The sequence below is a fragment of the Rattus rattus genome, chromosome 2 (genome assembly GCF_011064425.1).
Source record: "Rattus rattus isolate New Zealand chromosome 2, Rrattus_CSIRO_v1, whole genome shotgun sequence".
In the NCBI taxonomy this organism is placed as follows: domain Eukaryota; kingdom Metazoa; phylum Chordata; class Mammalia; order Rodentia; family Muridae; genus Rattus; species Rattus rattus.
In genome coordinates this window covers 42571155-42590662 of record NC_046155.1, presented here as the reverse complement: position 1 = coordinate 42590662, position 19508 = coordinate 42571155, and the positions used below count along the sequence as shown (strand labels likewise).

Genomic DNA, 19508 nt, shown 5'->3' with positions numbered 1-19508 from the left:
CTGTGCTCATATAAATAAAATAAATAAATAAATCTTTTTAAAAAGGACCTAACTATTAAAAAAAGGAAAAGAAAAGAAAAGAAAAAAGAAGACGGGGTTTTTGGTGGAAGAGAAGAAAGAGGGAGAGGAACATAGATATCCTGACCGGGAGGATCAAACTTGCCCCAAGGGCCTTGATTCTCCTAATCAGCAACAAGTAGTCTAAGGACAATGTTACCCCCTCTAAACTCTTTAAATTCCTGAATAACCTCAGGAACTTCTTTCTTTGCTATCTAGTGGTAGAGAGGTTGAAAGGGTAGAAATTGGGTGGAGAAGGCTGGAAGAAAGAAGAATCCACAAAGTAGCAAAAACGTCTACACTCCTTCATTGCTGGTGGGAGTACAAACTTGTTCAGCCACTATGGAAGTCAGTCTGGCAGTTCCTCAGAGGAGTTAATTTATCTTAAGATCCAGCTATACCACTCTTGGACATATGCACAAAGGATGCTTCATACTACCACAAAGTCATGTTCTCAACTATGTTCATTGCTGCTCTATATATAATAATGAGAATCTTAAACAACATACATGTTCCTCTACAGTAGAATAGATAAAAAATATATGTGTTACATTTATACAAAGAAGTATTATTCGGGTGTTAAAAGTAATATTAAATTTGCAAGCAAATGAATGTAATTAGAGAAAAATCATCTCAAAGTGGTTTTGATTTGCATTTCCTTGATATCTAAGGATGTTGAAAAATTCGAGTGTTTCTCATCCAGGACTAGAGAGACAGAGAGAAAGGTGAAGGTCCTCAGGCAGACTACCCAGTTCACAGGCAGGAGTGGCCTCTTGGTTAGCAAACAGTAAAAATTCATTTTCATAAGAAACAATGCAAGAAGAACTGACAAAATCTGTGAACACCACCACGAGCTGATAAGGGTCTTCACTACTGGGGAGGTGTTGACTTTAACTCTGATCAGTGGGGTGACAGGGCATGTCTTAACACACTCATCTCTGTTTGCATTAAATACTCTTTGGCTTGTTGTACTATAAGAGAAATCAACATTATGAGCATATATTTGAGTAAAGAAACCATTCCTGATGGATAATATCCTGAACCATAGAAAGTTCAGAGTTACAACACCCTTCCGTGTCAGCAGGCAGTGTTTATAGACAAAAGAGGAGCTGGGCATGTGCACACAGCTTGATTAGTGCAAGCTTCACTTTTGCCTTACTTGGCCATGCAGGAGAGATTGGCATCCAGGATTAGTTAACTGCTTCGAGTGACTGAGACTGGATCTTCATTGGACGAATATAACCTCAAGTTACTGTATAGTCCACTTGACTATCAGTTTGTGTTTGATTAGTTTGTTACATACAGAAGCTGCCTTTAGTCAAACTCAGTCAGTTTAATTGATTCTATAAGACATAAACATGGAAACATTGTGTTCAGGCTTCTTAGCTTTTGGAGAAAGGGATGTCCTAGAAACAATTCTATTGACTTTGGTCACCAAACCCTCCCATTGTCACGACCCTCATGTTAGGGATGGAATCCAGAAATGTGTGGTTTTAAACAAGTTTTCTTGCAAACAGTCCACACCTCCAGCCCCTTCCTAGTTCGTTCTAGAAGATCCTTTCCTGGTGAGCCTCTTTACCCTAATCTCTCACTGAGGGGTTTTAGGCATACACTCCCCTCCTAGCCTATGTCTCTGTTAAGAACTGTGTAGTTGACTGTGAGTGTAAATGACTTCAGTGACCCTGGGCTCAGCCCTGCTCCTGGCTCTGTCTGCTGTGATAACCTCTTTCATATTTCATCTTTGGAGTTGGAGATATATAGGGCAGTGAGATAAAAAATGAATTGTTCATAGAACAGTTCCAAGATTAGAAAGGCAAGCATGTGAAGAAAAAAACAAAGATAAATTAGCAATAGAGAGGCAAAGACATTGAAACAGGAACCAACAAAGAGAGGCACATAGAGAGAAACAGGGCAGCTCCAAAAAGAGACGTTTTGTGAGAATGGGGAATGAACATAAGACAAAAGAAAGGTGTGGAATCGGACAGGAAGATAGCAAGGTTATGGAAAATGAAGTTGGAGAACACAACTAGAAATAGACAAAGGATCATAAGAGAACAGAGAAGGAACACATGACAAGCTGTCCTTAGAGAAAGGGATTGGTTAGAATGGTATCTAAGGAATTGAGAAAAACACAAACAAAATAGATCAAAAGACTCATGGTGATAGGTACAGACACAGAATCAGAGAGAAATTGATGGAGAGAGACAGACAGACAGACATAGAGGGGGGAGGGAGAGAGAGAGAAACAGAAAGAGAGAGAGAGACAGAGAGAGTAGTCATTGAGCTGTTCTGGAAAAATCTAGGTCACAAAACCAGTTCTAGGAGAATCATCTCAGAGAGATACTTCATAAATTACTAAGCTCATGTCATATAAATTCTGGAAAGGAGATGCTCAAAGAGATAGGGTGCCTTTTAAATACACCCACACAGGCATAATTTTCCAACAACCTGGAAGGTACAGAGGTTGCTGGAAAATCCCTGCTGAACCTGGAAGACCCAAAATTTATTCTTTCTACAAGAAATGCAGGGAGCAAGATGAAGTTGAGACTGAGGGAATAGTCAACCAGTAACTGACCAAACTTGAGATCCATCCCATGGACAAGCACCAATCCCTGACACTATTAATGACACTCTATTGTGCAGACAGGAGTCTAGCATAACTGTCCTCTGAGAGGCTTCACCCAGCAGCTGACTGAAACAGAACAGACATCCACAGCCAAATATTAGACAGAGCTCAGGGACTCTTATGAAAGAGTTTGGGGAAGGATCAAAGGCCATGGAGGGGCTAGGAACACCACAGGAAGACCAACAGAGTCAACTAACATGGACCCTTGTGGGATTTCAGAATATGAAACACCAACCACACATGGGCTGGACCTGATTCTCTCTCTCTCTCACACACACACACACACACACATACACACACACACACACACACACACACACACACACCCCTGCTCGGAAATGTGCAGATCTGTCTTCCTGTCTGTTGCTCAACAACTGGAGTGGGGGGCTGTCCCTAAAACTGTTGCTGTTGATCTGTCCCCTACCTAGGCTGCCTTGTCTGGCCTCAGCAGGAGAGGATGTGCCTAGCCCTGCAGAGACTTGATGTTCCAGGGTAGGCAGATAGCCAGTGGGAGCCCCCGCCCTCTCAGAGTAGAAGGAGAGGGAAGGATGGGTAGAGGACTATGGGGTGATGGAGGGGGGGATCTTGTGGAGGAGGCAGTAATAGGGATACAAAATGATTCAATAAATAAATAAATAAATAAATAAATAAATAAATAAATAAATAAATAAATAAATAAATGGAGAAAGGAAACGTTCCTTCATATATGCAGCATACACAGATTCATGCCTAAGTAAATGAGCAGATAAAAGTAAACTGACAAGTGCAGAAATCGAAATGTGTTACTTCCAATGCCTTCTGTCCTGTGTATCTATTTCATGATGTCTTTGCCAACATCTAAGGTTGGGATAAGGGAATGGGGAGTGAACAGGTCACCAGGAGCCTAAACAGGAAGTATGGGTGCTCACATACCTGGACAGTGATGAGACCGGGAGGCGGGAACACCTGGAGTTGCTTAAGTGAGGAGGGAGGCGGGCTCATGATAAAAGATCCTGCTGGACTGTTCCCTGAAGTCAACAGTGGTTAGACCAGGACCATGGAACTCAGTGTCTTCCTCCTCCTCACTTTCACTGTGGGCTTCTTGCTATTATTAGTCAGCCAAAATCAGCCAAAGACCCATGGCCACTTGCCACCAGGACCTCCTCCCCTGCCCTTCTTGGGGAACCTCTTACAGATGAACAGAAGAGGCCTTCTGCGTTCTTTCATGCAGGTGAGACATGTACAGGACTTGAGCCCTGTGGGCTTAGCCTGTGTTGGCTCCTGGAGGTCACTCAGCAGGAAGAGCAAGGGACTCCTTACAGACTTTAGATTCAGTTGGGGAAGTCTCTGAGTGAAAGGTAACATGCTGTCTTGTGATGACGGTGCTCAGATAGACAGGCAAGTCTTCCTGTGTTGGAACTGTTTGGGGCACTGTGCTTGTAGTGCAAGAGGTATGGAGGTATTGAGGTGTAAGCATGTAGTTTCACTCCTCGGGGCCTGTCTTTTCTAGAAGAGAAAGAAAAGTATCAGAGGAATCAACCATACATTTTGCTCCTGCCAACAAAAGAGATTAGCCTGAGGTGTTCTAGGAGAAAGAGGAGGAGAGGAGGGACAGGAGGTGAGGTGAGTAGGTAGATAGGGCCAATCAGTTATAAACACCATGCACTGCCCAAGCCTCAGACACTGGCACCATCTTTACCATTCTCAGAATTGTTGCTTCACAAATGGTATTTCATGATAACTTATCACTTGTTCATTAATAATCAATGAAAATCCATGACTCCATGTCCCATTGAGAGAGATGATATGGTGGCAGTGATCCTGACTTCCTGCCTTCCTTTGGTGTGTAACAGAACAGCCACCTGGATTCAGTAGCATAGCCATTCATATTTATTTATCTTTTGAGACAAGGTTGCCCTACTTTCCCCAGGCTAATCACAAACTCATGATCCTCCTTCAAGTTTCATATGATATTGATTATCTGATCTGTAGATTGTTATTTCACTGTTCCATAAGGTATGGTGTTGTGACCCCACCTAAAATTATAAACACATCAAATATATAGAGCTTTTTCATAGAATTATTTCCTAAACAACATGAGACCTGACCATTTCCATTTCCTCATTTCTGTTAGCTTCATGGACCTCTAGACTGAGATAAAGGTTACAAAAGACGATGAGGGTAAGCTGTTTGCAAACATGCACCATTCTATTCATAGGCTTTCAGCACTGGAAGGTTTTGATATTCCTGGGACCAATTCCCTGGACATGCGCAGAGATAGTTGAACTGATAGGTAGTTTCCTGACAGTCTGTACTGTAGACCTGGTTGACACTCATGACTACAACCAGGGTTCATCCATTTCTCCTCTGAGTAATCAGTGGGTGTGTCAGGGCTATTCTTCTGACTGTTGTCAGGAGATATTTATCAAATTGAAGCTGGGTCACTAGAAGAATGGTTTCTAGATGACATGCCAGGAATTGCTGACCAAACTGAAGGGCATGATCATGGGTCTATATCTACATTGTATATATACATATTCATATCTATAAATAGATCCATATCTATTTATTTTGTTTTGAGATAAGACCTTATGTAGGCCAGGCAGGCCTCCAAGTCGATACAGACCCAGTCATAACTACTCGCTCTCTGACCTCTAATTCCTATCCAAACTCTACATTTCTGGTGCACTGATTAAAACATACAGCCAACAGAGTAGAACTGCTTCACTGTTTGATCATCAGAAGGGGAAGGGTAGCCTATTTATCCATCTGTATCTAAGTGTTTTAACAGTTTAACAATGTCTGTGCTGACTTGACACAATCCTGGTGCTCTTGTGGTTTGGCAGCTTCAAGAAAAATATGGAGATGTGTTCACAGTACACCTTGGAACAAGGCCCGTGGTCATGTTGTGTGGGACAGACACCATAAGAGAGGCTCTGGTGGACCAAGCTGAAGCTTTCTCTGGTCGGGGAACAGTTGCTGTGCTCCATCCAGTTGTACAGGGATATGGTAAGATATGGGACAGGGTGGAGGGGAGGATGTGGCCCAGGTAGGTGAGTCTGAGAGGTGGAACCCAAGCTGTGGGGACGGACTCCAGATTCTCTGAACCCAATGTAACCCACCTACCCACGTTTGCCCTGCTTTCTTAGGTTTGATCTTTGCCAATGGGGAACGTTGGAAGATCCTTCGGCGATTCTCTCTGGTCACCATGAGACACTTTGGGATGGGAAAGCGGAGTGTAGAGGAGAGGATAAAGGAAGAGGCCCAATGTTTGGTGGAGGAACTGAAGAAATACAAGGGTGAGACTTGGAGAATGGGCATTAAGAAGATATGAGGGCCCAAACAAAGAAAGACACACAAGGGTAGAGAAAGATGAGAGAGACAGAAAAGAGATGAGGTGGTGAAAGGTAGGCATGGACAAAGGTGGGGAGAGAGAAATACAGAGACAGTAAAAGAAAAGTGAGGTTTAAATTATCCACAATTATCTTGGAGACAGATAAACTATGCTGGTCACTTGTGTACAGAAAATCAATCTTTAAATTAATTTTATCTGTCAGTTGGATATGATTGGTGTACACTTGTCATCTCAGAACTCAGAAGGCTGAGACAAGATGGTCATGAGTTCAAGTCCAGTACTATCCACATTGTGAGGTCCTGTCTTACACTGTGGCTGAGGGTGAGTTGGAGAGTGCTTTTAGTTCCATGGTGGGGTGTGGTTGTAATCCACAGTACAGAGGTGGAGGGAGAATGCTGAGATTTTCAAGGTCATCTTCTACCACACATAGAGTTCAAGACCACCTTCATTTAATCTTTGTCATGCCCTCTCCAACCCACAATGTTCTTAGTCCCATCAGTCTCATCTTTCCTAATACTATTCTTTAATACAGTTCCTCATAAAATTATTATTGTTCCTACTTCATAACTGTAATTTTTCTGACATTAGGAATCATAATGTAAATATCTGTGTTTTCTGATGGACTCAAGCAACTGCTGTGTTGTTTGATGTCCAAGGGATCATGACCCACAGGTTGACAACTGCTGGTCTTAGTGAAAGGCAAATATAGAGCTTAGGTAAAGTGAAGGAAGCAGGAAAATTTTCCAACATGTTCTAAATAGAATCTCTAGTTCCTGTGCTTGTTTTGATGAGAATCAGTGAGGAAAGAGGTTAATAGGAGTTGTCGTTTGATAGAATTCTAAGGCAATTCTGGATCCTTCATGATTCCTTATAACAAGGGCATCTTGGAGACTTCTTTGCAGCTCTATTTATTTACAGCAAGCAGTTGCCTTTCTCTTATTGATGTTTCTAATGAGAGCTGAGGTGGTGAGCTGAGGTACAGAAGCAGGAGAGGAATAAAGATGCAGAAATTGGGAAGAGTGGCGGGAGAGAGAAGTCATGGAGATGGAGGATCCAAAGGAAAACAAGCTGTAAGGCTGAGAGTAAAACTGACTAGCTCAGGGAAGGTTCTACAGGGAATCAGAAACTATAGACAAGCCAGCTTTGGGGAGAGGGCAACAAGGGTTTAATACGGTTGGACAGACAACAGCCCTCCAACCACCCGGCGCCATGAAAGAAACTGGCATACCAAGACAGCAGGCAGCAGGTCCTGATAGCTTCTTAAACACCACAGAGCCTAGAAGTCTCAGAAGGGATGGAGGAAGATGGGCAGATGGGAGTGGGGTGCTCAGAACTTAATCCACACAGGAAGTCCTTGAAACTTTCTTGGCTCTTTCTGTCACTGGGAATTAACTATCAGCTCATAGTCAAAATGGTGACCAGGGAGGCGGTGCATTGTGAAGACTAACTATACATGCTGTCCTTCTCAGCCCTTGGCAGTCTGAATCCTGCCCCCTGTCATGAATGGTCTCTTAGTGATCTTAGCTACCCTCTCTGTATGCTAACAACACTGCATCTTATGTCCAATATCCTGGGAAGTAAAATAAAATGATTTATTCAATGCTTAGAATAAGGCTTGGTCCATCATATGTGCTATCAAGGTCACCTGCTTTTGCTATTTTTTGAGTAGTGAGTGGTGTGGAGAGCCTCATGAGATGGAAATAAATTCAGATATTTCCCTGGTTCTATATTTCCTGCCTCTTGTCTTGCCTCCTCGTTCTCCAGGAGCTCTCCTGAACCCCACCTCCTTCTTCCAGTCCATCGCAGCAAACATCATCTGCTCCATTGTCTTTGGAGAGCGCTTTGACTACAAAGACCACCAGTTCCTGCGTCTGCTGGATCTGATCTATCAGACATTTGCCCTTATGTGTTCATTGTCCAGCCAGGTCAGTAGGTGGGAAGAGAGGAGCATCCAGGGCAGAGAAAACAAAAGATTGCTTTGTGGGTGAAAGAGGGAGTTTGTTAGGGCTAGAAGAAAGACAAAGACAGCACAGAGAAATAAGGAGGCTGACCTGGAGGCAGGAAGGGGGCATGTTTAACAGGTTAGAGAGACCTGAATGTACAGAGCCATCCATACATGAAGAAAAAATGATATATTATGAAGATGTAGCTCAGAAGACTGAATGCTATGTTTCCATGCAGGATCCCCTGGGTTCCTCCCCAACATTGTATATGCTGGGTTTGGTGATATACAAAGCATGAAATTCCAGCATTTGGGTGGTGAAATCTGGGGGATCAACAATTCAGGTTGATCCATGGCTACATATTGAGTTTAAGGCCAATCTTGCTTAAATGACATACACACCCACAACCCACAAATTGAAACAAACACAATTGAGCAAAGAGGCTTAGGAAGGAGCACAGAGGAAAGACAAAAGAGATACAAAGAGTGCAAGACAAAGGTTAGAGACTACAGTTCAAAAGCATGTATATGTATGCTCTGTGTGTGCGTGTGTGTGTGTGTGTGTGTGTGTGTGTAGTGTAGTGTAGTGTAGTGTAGTGTGAGGGGGCATTGCTTCATGAAATCTGAGTACCTAGGAGCACTGCCCACTTCCTGTGATCTGACAGCTCCAGGTGAGCCCCTGAGTCTCTCTTTCTTATAGGTGTTTGAGCTTTTCTCTGGCTTCCTGAAATACTTTCCCGGTGTCCACAAACAAATCTCCAAAAACCTACAAGAAATCCTCAACTACATTGACCACAGTGTGGAGAAGCACAGGGCTACATTGGACCCCAATGCTCCACGAGACTTCATCGATACCTACCTTCTGCGCATGGAGAAGGTGAGTCCTGCATGGATGAGAGAGGGGGTGGGTGAGACTGAAGGATGGGAATAGTGTCATAGAAAAAAAGGGGAGAGAGGATGCTGAGAAGAGATAAAAAAGAGTAGAGGAGATGTAGACCATCTGGAGGAAAAGAGAAAGGGAGGAGAAAATGACAGGGAAAGAGAAGGGGTGTGCCTGGGGAAGAAACAGGGCAAAGAATGAAAAGCAGAGAAGACCACAGAGTCTAGAGAGATGGCTCATGGTTTAGAAACACTGTCCAATATGGTAGATGACTGGAGTTCCTTTCGCAGAACCTATGTTAGGCTTCTCATAATCGTATGTAACTCCAGCTCGATGAACTCCAACGCTGTTTCCTAGGTCTTCTGCAAACACACACACACAACACACACACATACACACACACTGCAGACACACACAGTCATACACACATAAATATACATATAATAAATATTTTCTAAACAAGAGCTGGAAATTACCAAAGAGACGGAAGAGTGAGATTCTAAAGACCAGAGGAGTCCAGGGAAGACTGAATATAAAGAGGGTAAGAGATAATGAGACAAGTGGTGTGAACTGCTGAGAGGACCCATGCCAATTGGTCCAGAAGTGGTATGAACTGGTGAGGGGACACGTGCCCAGTGGTCCAGATAGTGTGGGACACACGGACAGTGACTAGAAAGGCACATGAATCACTGCAAGGATCCAGTCATCCCTGACCCTTCCTTCTCTCTCCCATCTGGAACCAGGAGAAGTCCAACCATCACACAGAGTTCCATCACCAGAACCTTGTGATCTCTGTGCTCTCTCTCTTCTTTGCTGGCACCGAGACCACCAGCACCACGCTCCGTTACAGCTTCCTGATCATGCTCAAGTACCCCCGCGTCGCAGGTGTGCCATGGGTGAACAGTTGGGGATCTTCAACTTCCTTTTGGCTGCAGGGGTTTGTGGGAATAAGAGAGACATGGGCTTCTTACATCTGGAGCTCTGAAGGCTTTGTTTGGTTTCCTTTAATCAAAGGCAGTGCTGTGGTGGTGTGTGAATGAGCAATTGGCTGATCATATTGTGTTGTTTCCTCCTATCACTTAAAGGTTGATTCAAACATCCTTCCCTCTTTCTGTCTTTCTGTCTTTACATCCATCCCTCCATCCATCAATCCAAACTTCCTTCCCTCCTTCTCCTTTTGTACTTGCATCCATCCATCAATCCAACCATCCTTCCCTTCTTCTATCTTTCTGTCTTTACATCCATTCATCAATCCATCTATCCACCCATCCAGCCATCTATCCTGTCCTTCCTTCTTTCCTTCTGTCTTACATCCATCCATGCACTCATCTTTCTATCCATCTGCCTCTTCATCCATTCACCCACTCTGTTCACTAATCCATACATCTATTCTCCATATGCACTCATCCATTTTTCCACTCATCCATCTATAAGCCTATTCACCCATTCATATAGTCACCTGCTCATCTGTATACCCATACATTGTTAATCCTTGATTTTTCGTCTCTGATTCACACAAGGACATATCATTCATTCATTCATTTGGATTAACCAACTCATGAGTTTTATTCTTTGATTGGGAATATCTGTGTGGGCTATTGTTATTGATTCATTGGTCCATTGAAATATGAACCTTTTCATTCTCTAATGCTTCCAACTGACCTTTGAACTCACCATTCATGTGTCCACCTATTCCTCCATGTCTCCATTTAATAACTCACTCATTTAGCCATGATTTATGTATCATTCAATACAACTTTTAATTCCTATATTAATCTTCATTAAATTTAACATTCAATTGATCATTGATTAGTTGTGTTGATTAATATTTGTGTTTATGAAACAATTATTTATTTTAATCGATTACTATAATGAGTAATAAGTCGAAGATACACATCTTATTTCTGTCACTCATCAATCTTTCCTTTTATAAGCTGGCTCATCCATTTCTTGGTTGACTTGCATACATGCATTTTAAAATTTTAAAAACGATTTGAAGTTATTTTGAGTATGCCTTGCAAAGCTCATGAATAGACATAAGAGAAGTTTGTGTATTCTGTAATCTTCTTCCACCTGCACATGGGCTCTGGGTGTCAAAGTCAGGATGTCAGGCTTGCAAGTCAAGTGCATTTATTAGTTGAACTATTAACTCAGCTAACATGTTCATATTTTACATGTTGTTATGCATACAGTAATTTACTTTCCTTTTATTTCTGAGAATGTAAAATTAGATTATTAGCCTAGATGTTAAAATTTATTTTAATTTAATGTGCATTGTTGTTTTGGCTACATATGTCTGTGTGAGGGTGTCAAATCACAGGGACTTGGAATTACAGAGAGTTTAAGCTGAAATGGATGATGGGAATTGAATCTGGGTGTCCCCTCAATGAACAGCAAGTGCTCTTAAAAAATTGAGTCATCTCTTCAGACCCCTCAATTTTAATTATGAATTTCCTGCAAAGGGAAGAGAGAGAGAGAGAGAGAGAGAGAGAGAGAGAGAGAGAGAGAGAGAGAGAATAGACCTGAGTGCAGGAATACAATTGATAACGTTCATTCATTCATTACATTCTTGCCATTTTTTCCTCCAGCCTCACTCTGGATTGACAGTTGAAATGGCCCTTTGCCTAAGATTTTACTTTTCTCTCTTTTACAAGCAAAACTGGAGCTTATTAAGAAGAGACTCTAGCATGCTCTACACATGGATGGAGAGACAGGTCCTTGAGAGAAGCACAGGTGTGTGCATCCAAGGAGCACTGTGTTTCTCAGCAGAAACTCTTAACTATTCCTGGGTTATTGGACCCCAGAAAGCAGGTTGCTATGGATTGCCTCTGAAAAGGGGCACTGTCTATTGTCTCCCCTTTCTATGCAGAGAAAGTCCAAAAGGAGATTGATCAGGTGATTGGCTCACACCGGCTACCAACCCTTGATGATCGTACCAAAATGCCATACACTGATGCAGTCATCCATGAGATTCAGAGATTTGCAGATCTTGCCCCAATTGGTTTACCACACAGAGTCACCAAAGACACCATGTTCCGAGGGTACCTGCTCCCCAAGGTGAGGCCAGCCTCAATTCCTCATCGCTACTCCATGAGAATCCTCCACTTTCCTAATCACGAACCTCATCCTATCTGTGGTTTTCCAGGACTGTGTTTCCTAGGGACTGACTGTTTTACATATGGGAGTCAGGATATGTTAACCCCTTCATATTTTATAACTTCTCCTAGAACACTGAGGTTTACCCCATCCTGAGTTCAGCTCTCCATGACCCACAGTACTTTGACCACCCAGACACCTTCAATCCTGAGCACTTCCTGGATGCCAATGGGACACTGAAGAAGAGTGAAGCTTTTCTGCCCTTCTCCACAGGTGAGAAAGACCTGTGATTCCTTTTCTAGACACTAGAGGCAGGCCCACACTCGGGATACAAACCAATAAAGTCCCAGTTTACTGAGTCTGTCCCAGCCCTTGCCTGAACTGTCCTATCTACCCTGGGGATGAAGCACCATGAGGGGTTTCTTGAACTAAATCCTGGTCAGGAGGATTTTGGAGGAGTATTTAAAAGCCTCTAAACCTGAGAAAATTCATTTGCTTAAGAAACAACAGCAAAAACAACCAACGTCATTTATGAACACGGCCATGAGCTTGGTTGGGCCTTGACAGCTGAGGAAGTATTGACTTTATCAATGAGCACTGGGGTTATGGTGCATGTCTTGACACACTTGCCCCTGACTACATTAAATATTCCATAGCTTATTCAATTGCAAGAGAAATCATGACCATCTATTTGAGCAAAGAACCCATTCATAATGGTTAATATCCTGAGTCAGAAAAAGTTAGAAGTTTCAACAGATAGTAAAGTTGGTCAGAGGTGAGTCATTTGTAGTTGAGGATGTGGCTATATCCTGACTCATGCCAGTTCCACTCTTCTCTTACTTGGCCATGCTGTAGTAGTTGGCAGCCTGGGATTGGTTTGCAGCTATGCTTGGCTGTGATTCAGTTATTTGCTAGCATAATAGTTACATGCTGGTGCAATATAACATCAATACAGTTTGCAGTTCACCACTAATAAAGTTAGGTTTTTTTTGTTATGTATATGGTCAGTCTTCTGCCAAATTGAATTCATTTTAAGAAGGTCTAGCCATGAGAAACTCTATATAGACAGAGGTTTGGAGATAAAAGAAAGTCCAAGAAAGTACTCCTCATACAATCAATACTGTGGTATTGATTGAACCTGATTTGCAAATGTTAGGCAGGGACTCTAACACTGATGACACCCCCAGTCCCTCACTGGGGAATACTAGGCAGGGCCTCTATCACTGAGCCACACACTCATTCCCTCACTGGAGAATTCCTGGCAGGGTATCTACCACTGAGCCACATCCAAAGACTCTGTCTACAGTTGAGTGTCAGAGAGTTCAGTGACTCAGGGCTCAGCTCTCCCCTGAAATATCAAATGTATTGGCTTTCTCCCTTACTTAATCTGTACTCAGTGTGGAGACCAGTAGTTGGATAAAAGTGAATGTCTCCATTCCATAGTTGTAAGTTTAGAGGGAGACAGGAATGGAGATAAATAAGGCTAGAGACAGAGAGTAGATGATAGAGAAAGATTGGAATTGCAACAGGAGGCACGGGAAGATGGGACATGCTGTACTAGTCAATGTTAAGTGTCAATGTGTGAACATAGAATTAGCTGAGAAGAGAGTTTCAGTTGAGGAATTGCCTATATTAGCATGGTCTGTTCCTTGACTGTTAACTGATATGGGAAGACCCAGCCCATTGTGGGTAGCATTAGTTTGTTTTTTTGAGGCCCTGAAAGAGAGGTGAGATCTAAGCTGAGGTCTAAGGAAGTAGGCAGCATGCTCTGGACTGTGGATGTGTCATGACCAGCTCTTCCCAGCTCTTGCTTTTTTTACTTCTCTGGCATGACAGTCAGTCATCTGGAATTGTAAGTCAGAGAAGAGACCATTCCTCATCCATGTTGATTTTATTGGGATATTTGTCAGGACAACAGAAAGAAAGCAGGACACAAGACAACCATGGCAGAAAGAGGATTTTAGGATACACAGTGGAGTGAGACAGTAGAAGAAGAAGGATGGAAGGGTCTAATAAGGAGGTGAGGGTGAAAGAACAGAGGAAGATGATGGAAAATGAAGAGAGGAAAAAGTAAGAAATGAGATCAATGAGACATAAAGAGGGGGCTGCTGCACAAACACATGACAAGGAAAGAAAAGGAAGAGAGGAAAGAGAGGGAGGGAAGATGGGGAGAGATGGAGAGAGGGGAGAGGAGGAGAGGGAGTAAGAAGGGAAAAAGAAAGGATAGGCAGGGGGAAAGAAAGGAGAGAGGTGAAAAGGTAAAGAAAGAGAAGGGAACAGAAGAAGAAGAGGGAGAGAGAGGGTGGGAGAAAAAGGGAAGGAGAGGGAGAAAGGAAGTGGAGGGGCAGGAAGAGAGAGGATGCATAGGGGAGGGGGAAGAGAGGAGGGGCAGAGAGAGAGAAATAATAGGGAGTTTACACAAAAAATAAGTAGAAAAAAGGAAAAAAGTGAAAGAAAAATAATGTCTGGTGGGTAAGAAGATAAATGTTGACTGCCCTGACCCACAAGAAAAATAAATGAAACCCAAAAGCATTACAGCCAAAGAACCATGGAAGGTGTCCAAATCACCAGCTCCAGGCCTGGGGACATCCTATTGAGAGAGAGGGAGGTAAGTCATTAAGCTGTTCTGGAAAACTCTGGGTCACAAAACCGGTTGTAAGAGAACCATCTCAGAGAGATACTCCATAAATGACTAAGCTTCTGTCACCTAAATTATGGAAAGAACATGTTAAAGGGATGGGGTGCTTTTCCTAATTACTCCCACCCAGGGCACATTCCCAACAACAGGCACAGGAATTGTTGAGAAATCCCTCCCTGGATGTCCTGGGGCATGGGGTATACATCACTGAGGTTCAGGGCAGGCTGTGGTGCATACATATGACCTTTCAGGCTCCCTTTGCTCTATGGTGCTCCATGCCTGCGTTTCCAACAAGCAAGGGCTCCTTATGCCTCTGAGAACCTGGTGGGTGCCACAGACCCCTTATCCTGTGTACCTGCTCTCTCTCAATCATCTGAACTGTTCGGATAGGAACTTGTTGAAACTCATCAATCTAGGGTTGATAGCAGAAAGGGGATGAGGGAGATTAAGAAACAACTTCTGCACACGCACATAAACACGCTACACGAATAGCTTTTCTTCTTTTCTTTCTCCTCACTCTCCTGTATTCTTCCACCTTTTTCTTCCTCCCACTTTCTTCTTTCCTCCTCTTCCTCCCCTTCCTTCTCTTCCTTGGTTTTTTTTTTTAAGATTGCATGGGGGGGAGTCCTTGCTACACAGCCCAGACAGTTTTGAAGCTATGATCCATCTCCGCCAACTTTCCTATGTGTTAGAATTACAGGCATCCACCACCGGGTCTGGTTCATATAGAATTATTAATACCAGCCAGATGTCAGTTAAAGAGTCATTACAAACATTAACTTTGTGCTCATAATAACTTTGCAAGATGTCAACCATCACCTTCATGAGAGAAATGAAAAATCCTAAAGGTACCATGTTATAAAATGGTCACACCCACCCACCTGTCCACCCTCAACTCCTAGGTGGTCCCAACTTCCTCTAGGGCAATAGATGCTTTGAAAATCCAGCTCTCACAAGTGAATGCCAGTCAGCCACCAAATATTTTGCATGGCTTTTTTAAGGTTTGGAGGGTTTCTTTATAATTTCTTAGCATTGTGGGTTAAGGGACAAACTCACACATTTCATCGCAATGGTCATGGTTGTCTGGGTTTAGGGATGAAACAATACAAAGGCTATATATGGCCCTGAGGCTCACATGACTTGTCCTTTATGCCCACAGGAAAGCGCATTTGTCTTGGAGAAGGCATTGCCCGAAATGAATTGTTCATTTTCTTCACCGCCATCCTCCAGAACTTCTCTTTGGCAAGCGCTGTGGCTCCTGAGGACATTGACCTCACTCCCATTAACAGTGGTATAAGCAAAATACCCTCACCATACCAGATTCACTTCCTGTCCCGCTGTGTGGGTTGAGAGAGGAGTGTTAACGGACTCACATGTCCCCAATTCCATATCCTGTGAATGGAATAGGAAAAGCTAACGAAGGGCCTTTCTTGATGTACAGACAGAGAGACTTCTGGAGGCCACAGCTTGTTCTGAGTCAGCTCTCTCATGCTTGTTAACAGCCATAGTCCCTACTTGCCAGCAGTCTATATTCCAGGATCTGTGTGAATAGACTACAGATGGTTTCTCTTGAGTTGGCTCCACCCTACTCCCGTGTGTTGTGTTGGAGGGTCATGTGTGAGGACCCCATTTATAGATGAGTAAGAGACCCCATGAATGTATCACAGTGCTAGTGAGTAGTGGGGAACAAGATCATGCTGTGAGTTGAGAAGAGCGACCCCTCCCCTGCTTGTGTTTAGATTCAGATGAAATTCATATAACGAAGCTGACAAAATTGTTTAGTTTTGTATTCTGATCCAGAGGATCATGTAGTTCACACTGACCTCAAAATCCTATATATGTTCAAAGATGTCTTGAAATCTCAATCTCCTGCCCAATGCTGCCATCACAGGCACATGGACCTACACCCAGATTTTAACGTGACTATATCTTAATGTTTATATTTTAATCTCCTTTAACTTATTCACAATACGTACAACTTCACTATCTAATTCCAGGTATCTTGTCCCATTTAACCAACACCACTCCAAGCCCCAACCTATTCAAAGATCAGTCCCTCATCCCTTCTCTCCATAACCTCCCCAACACTGACAACCCACAGTGCCACTTCCGTTTGACCTTTGTGTCAATGGACTGGCCTGACTTGTGTGTCTTGTAGAAAAGGCAAGGATGTGACCTTTCATGCTGGCTGCCTCTTATGCCACACCCAACTTCTCAGGCCCCTGTACTGTGCAGGCCACAGTCACACACCTTCACAGACCTTCCCCATCCTCTCTCTTAGATTCTTCACCCTGAATCTTCTCTCTAGACAAGTATCTCCTCAGCCCTCCATCATTGAGCTGTGTGACTCTACTTAGGTTCTCGAACATCCCCCTGTAAGTCCTCCATGGATCTCATAAATACACAAACCTTCCTCACCAATCAAAAAAGGATCCCAGGTATGATTTTGTTTGAGTGTGGTTTGCTTGCTTGTTTGTAGAGACAGGATCTCACTATCTACCCCTGGCTGGTCTGGAGCTCACTGAATTCTATCTGCCTCAGCCTCCTGAGTTCTGAGATTAAAGGTTTGTGCTGCCACATCTTGGTTAAACACTGTTGGGTTGGTTTATTTTCTATGTTTGTTTGTTGTAGTGTGTGTGTGTGTGTTGTCTGTAGTGTGTGTGTGTGTTGTCTGTATGTGTGTGTGTGTGTGTGTGTGTGTGTGTGTGTGTGGTGCATGTAGGTGTGTTTTGGTGTTTGTCTGTATCTATATCCCTGCATCATGTGAGTGTCCAGTACCTGTGGAGGACAGAAGATGGCATCTGAAGCCTTGGGATGGAGTTACTAATGGTTGTGGCTTCTGCATGTCGGTGCTGGGCATCGAACCAAGGTCTTCTGGAAGAGCAGCCAGTGCTCTTAATCACTGAAAAATCTCCAAAAGTTCTTTTACTGAGAATGTTTCCACCGCATCCACACTGGGTGAAGGAAGGAGCAACCTACTGTCCTGCTCACTGCTGTACTGTGAGCACTTGGGACAACAGGTGGCTGATGCCACGTAGTCAAAACATCTGCCAAGGAAGGAATAAGTAAATACATAAATAATGTGAGGAAACCAGCCACTCATTCAACTCACACATTGTGTGGCCAAACCTATTTAACCTTCTTATGATGCCCAGAAATAATCCCTGTCCCCAAAGGGTTTCCCTTTGTTCCAGTTCTGCAATTTATCTGCCCTTGATCCCTCTTTCTGCCTTGACACTTTCTGACAGAGGTGGCCTGGAGCCACACTTTTATTGGGGTCACCTGAACCTCTCTGCCTCCACACACCACACTGTTGGGACCTGCAGGTTCCCTTAAGGGGAGTGCTGTTTACATAACATCCACTAATGTGATGATATTTCCTACCAGCAATTGAGGCTTTGGACCTCAAATCTGAGCTACTAAATTTTTGCCTGCATGACCTGTAGCCCTTGCAGAGTTACCAGGAGCTTTGCCAAGGCAGATTCCTGACACGCCCTCCTCCTCCAATCACAAAAATATAACAGCAGAGAAACCGGCTCTTCAAGAAAAGCAGGGGAAAGTAAGAGAGAGGGCCTTAAAGTTGCAGCTTCTCCTTTTTAAAATTGCCTCTTTTTTGAGATTAAAATATATTTACATCATTTCCCTCTTCCCTGTCCATCCAAATGATCGCACATACTCCACCTTCTTCAATTTTTCATTCATTGTTGTTACTTACACACACACACATACATACACACACACACACACACAGACACACACAGACACACACACACACGCTCTCACACACACACACACACACACACACACACACACACATGCATTCCACAGTCTCTTCTTCTCAGCACTGTGGGAAACTGTGGGTCTCTGTCAATTGCCATCTACTGCAAAAATTAAGTATTTCTGTTTTTATTCATTCGTTTTTCTTTTTACTGTTGTTGTCTTGTTGAAATGGAGTCTTTCCATATAGCCCTGACTGCACTGGAACTCACTCTATAGACTAGACTGGCCTCCAACTCACAGAGATCCACCTACCTCTGCCTCCTCACAAGTGCTGGGATTGAAGGGGTGCACTGCCACCGCTAAGAAATTTCTCTGATGCTAGATGAGAGATGTGCAAATCTATGACTATACAAATAAATCTTTAGGCATGAGTTTGGTATGATATCCAATTAGCAGAACAATAGCATGTTCTCCTCTACGGCCTATGATCTACCTGGCCATGTGTTCTTGGCCTCCCTACTAGTGTTAGGCATGGGCTGTATCTTATGAAGTGGACCTTAAAATCTGATCACAAAGTTGTAAGCTAAGTGTCCCATAATATTAGTTTTTCCATTGTTCTATAGGCATGTCTCTGTAGGCTGGTCCTCACTGTTGCTCACAGGGTTCAGAGTTGGGTAAGACTGATGATTGTATTCCTTCCCCAGTAATCAACACAGCACCTTCTAACACTATGAGTGCTGGCCAATAGGGGGTGAAGCTTCCTGGCCAGTCAGTACCTGATTGATTTCTCCATGTTCTATGACTCAAGTATGTATTGTGTTCAGCAATAGGGCTTTACTATCCATAAAATTCTGGAGGATATCTGTCTTAGGGTTTTATTGCTATCACAGGACACCATGACCAAGACAACTCTTATAAAGGCAAACAGTTATTTGGGGCTGTCTTACACTTTCAGAAGTTTAATCCATTATCCTCATGGCAGGGAGCATGGTGGCACACAGGCAGACATGGTAGATGAGAGCCCCACATCCGGCTCCAGGTCTGCAGGCAACAGAAAGAGACAGACACTGGGCCTGACATGAGCAATGGAAAGCTCAAAGTTCACCCCAGGGACACACTTCTTCCAACAAAGTCACAACTGCTCCAACAAGGCCACCCCTCCTAATCCTTTCATATAGTAGGATCCCTTTGAGTCAAGTATGTGAGCTTATGGAG

At 43.3% G+C, this 19508-nt stretch overlaps 2 protein-coding genes across 4 annotated transcripts in view; both read left to right on the top strand.

Moving 5' to 3' along the window:
* Nucleotides 1-19508, top strand: part of Hpse2 (heparanase 2 (inactive)) — a 1004606-nt gene that overhangs the window by 296418 nt on the left and 688680 nt on the right. The window lies entirely within an intron of this gene.
* On the top strand, nt 3720-15923 carry LOC116891185 (cytochrome P450 2B15). Its single transcript, XM_032892003.1, has 9 exons — nt 3720-3893; nt 5509-5671; nt 5812-5961; nt 7782-7942; nt 8660-8836; nt 9583-9724; nt 11709-11896; nt 12067-12208; nt 15733-15923. The coding sequence occupies exons 1-9, from the start codon at nt 3720-3722 to the stop codon at nt 15921-15923; spliced, it is 1488 nt and encodes a 495-aa protein (XP_032747894.1).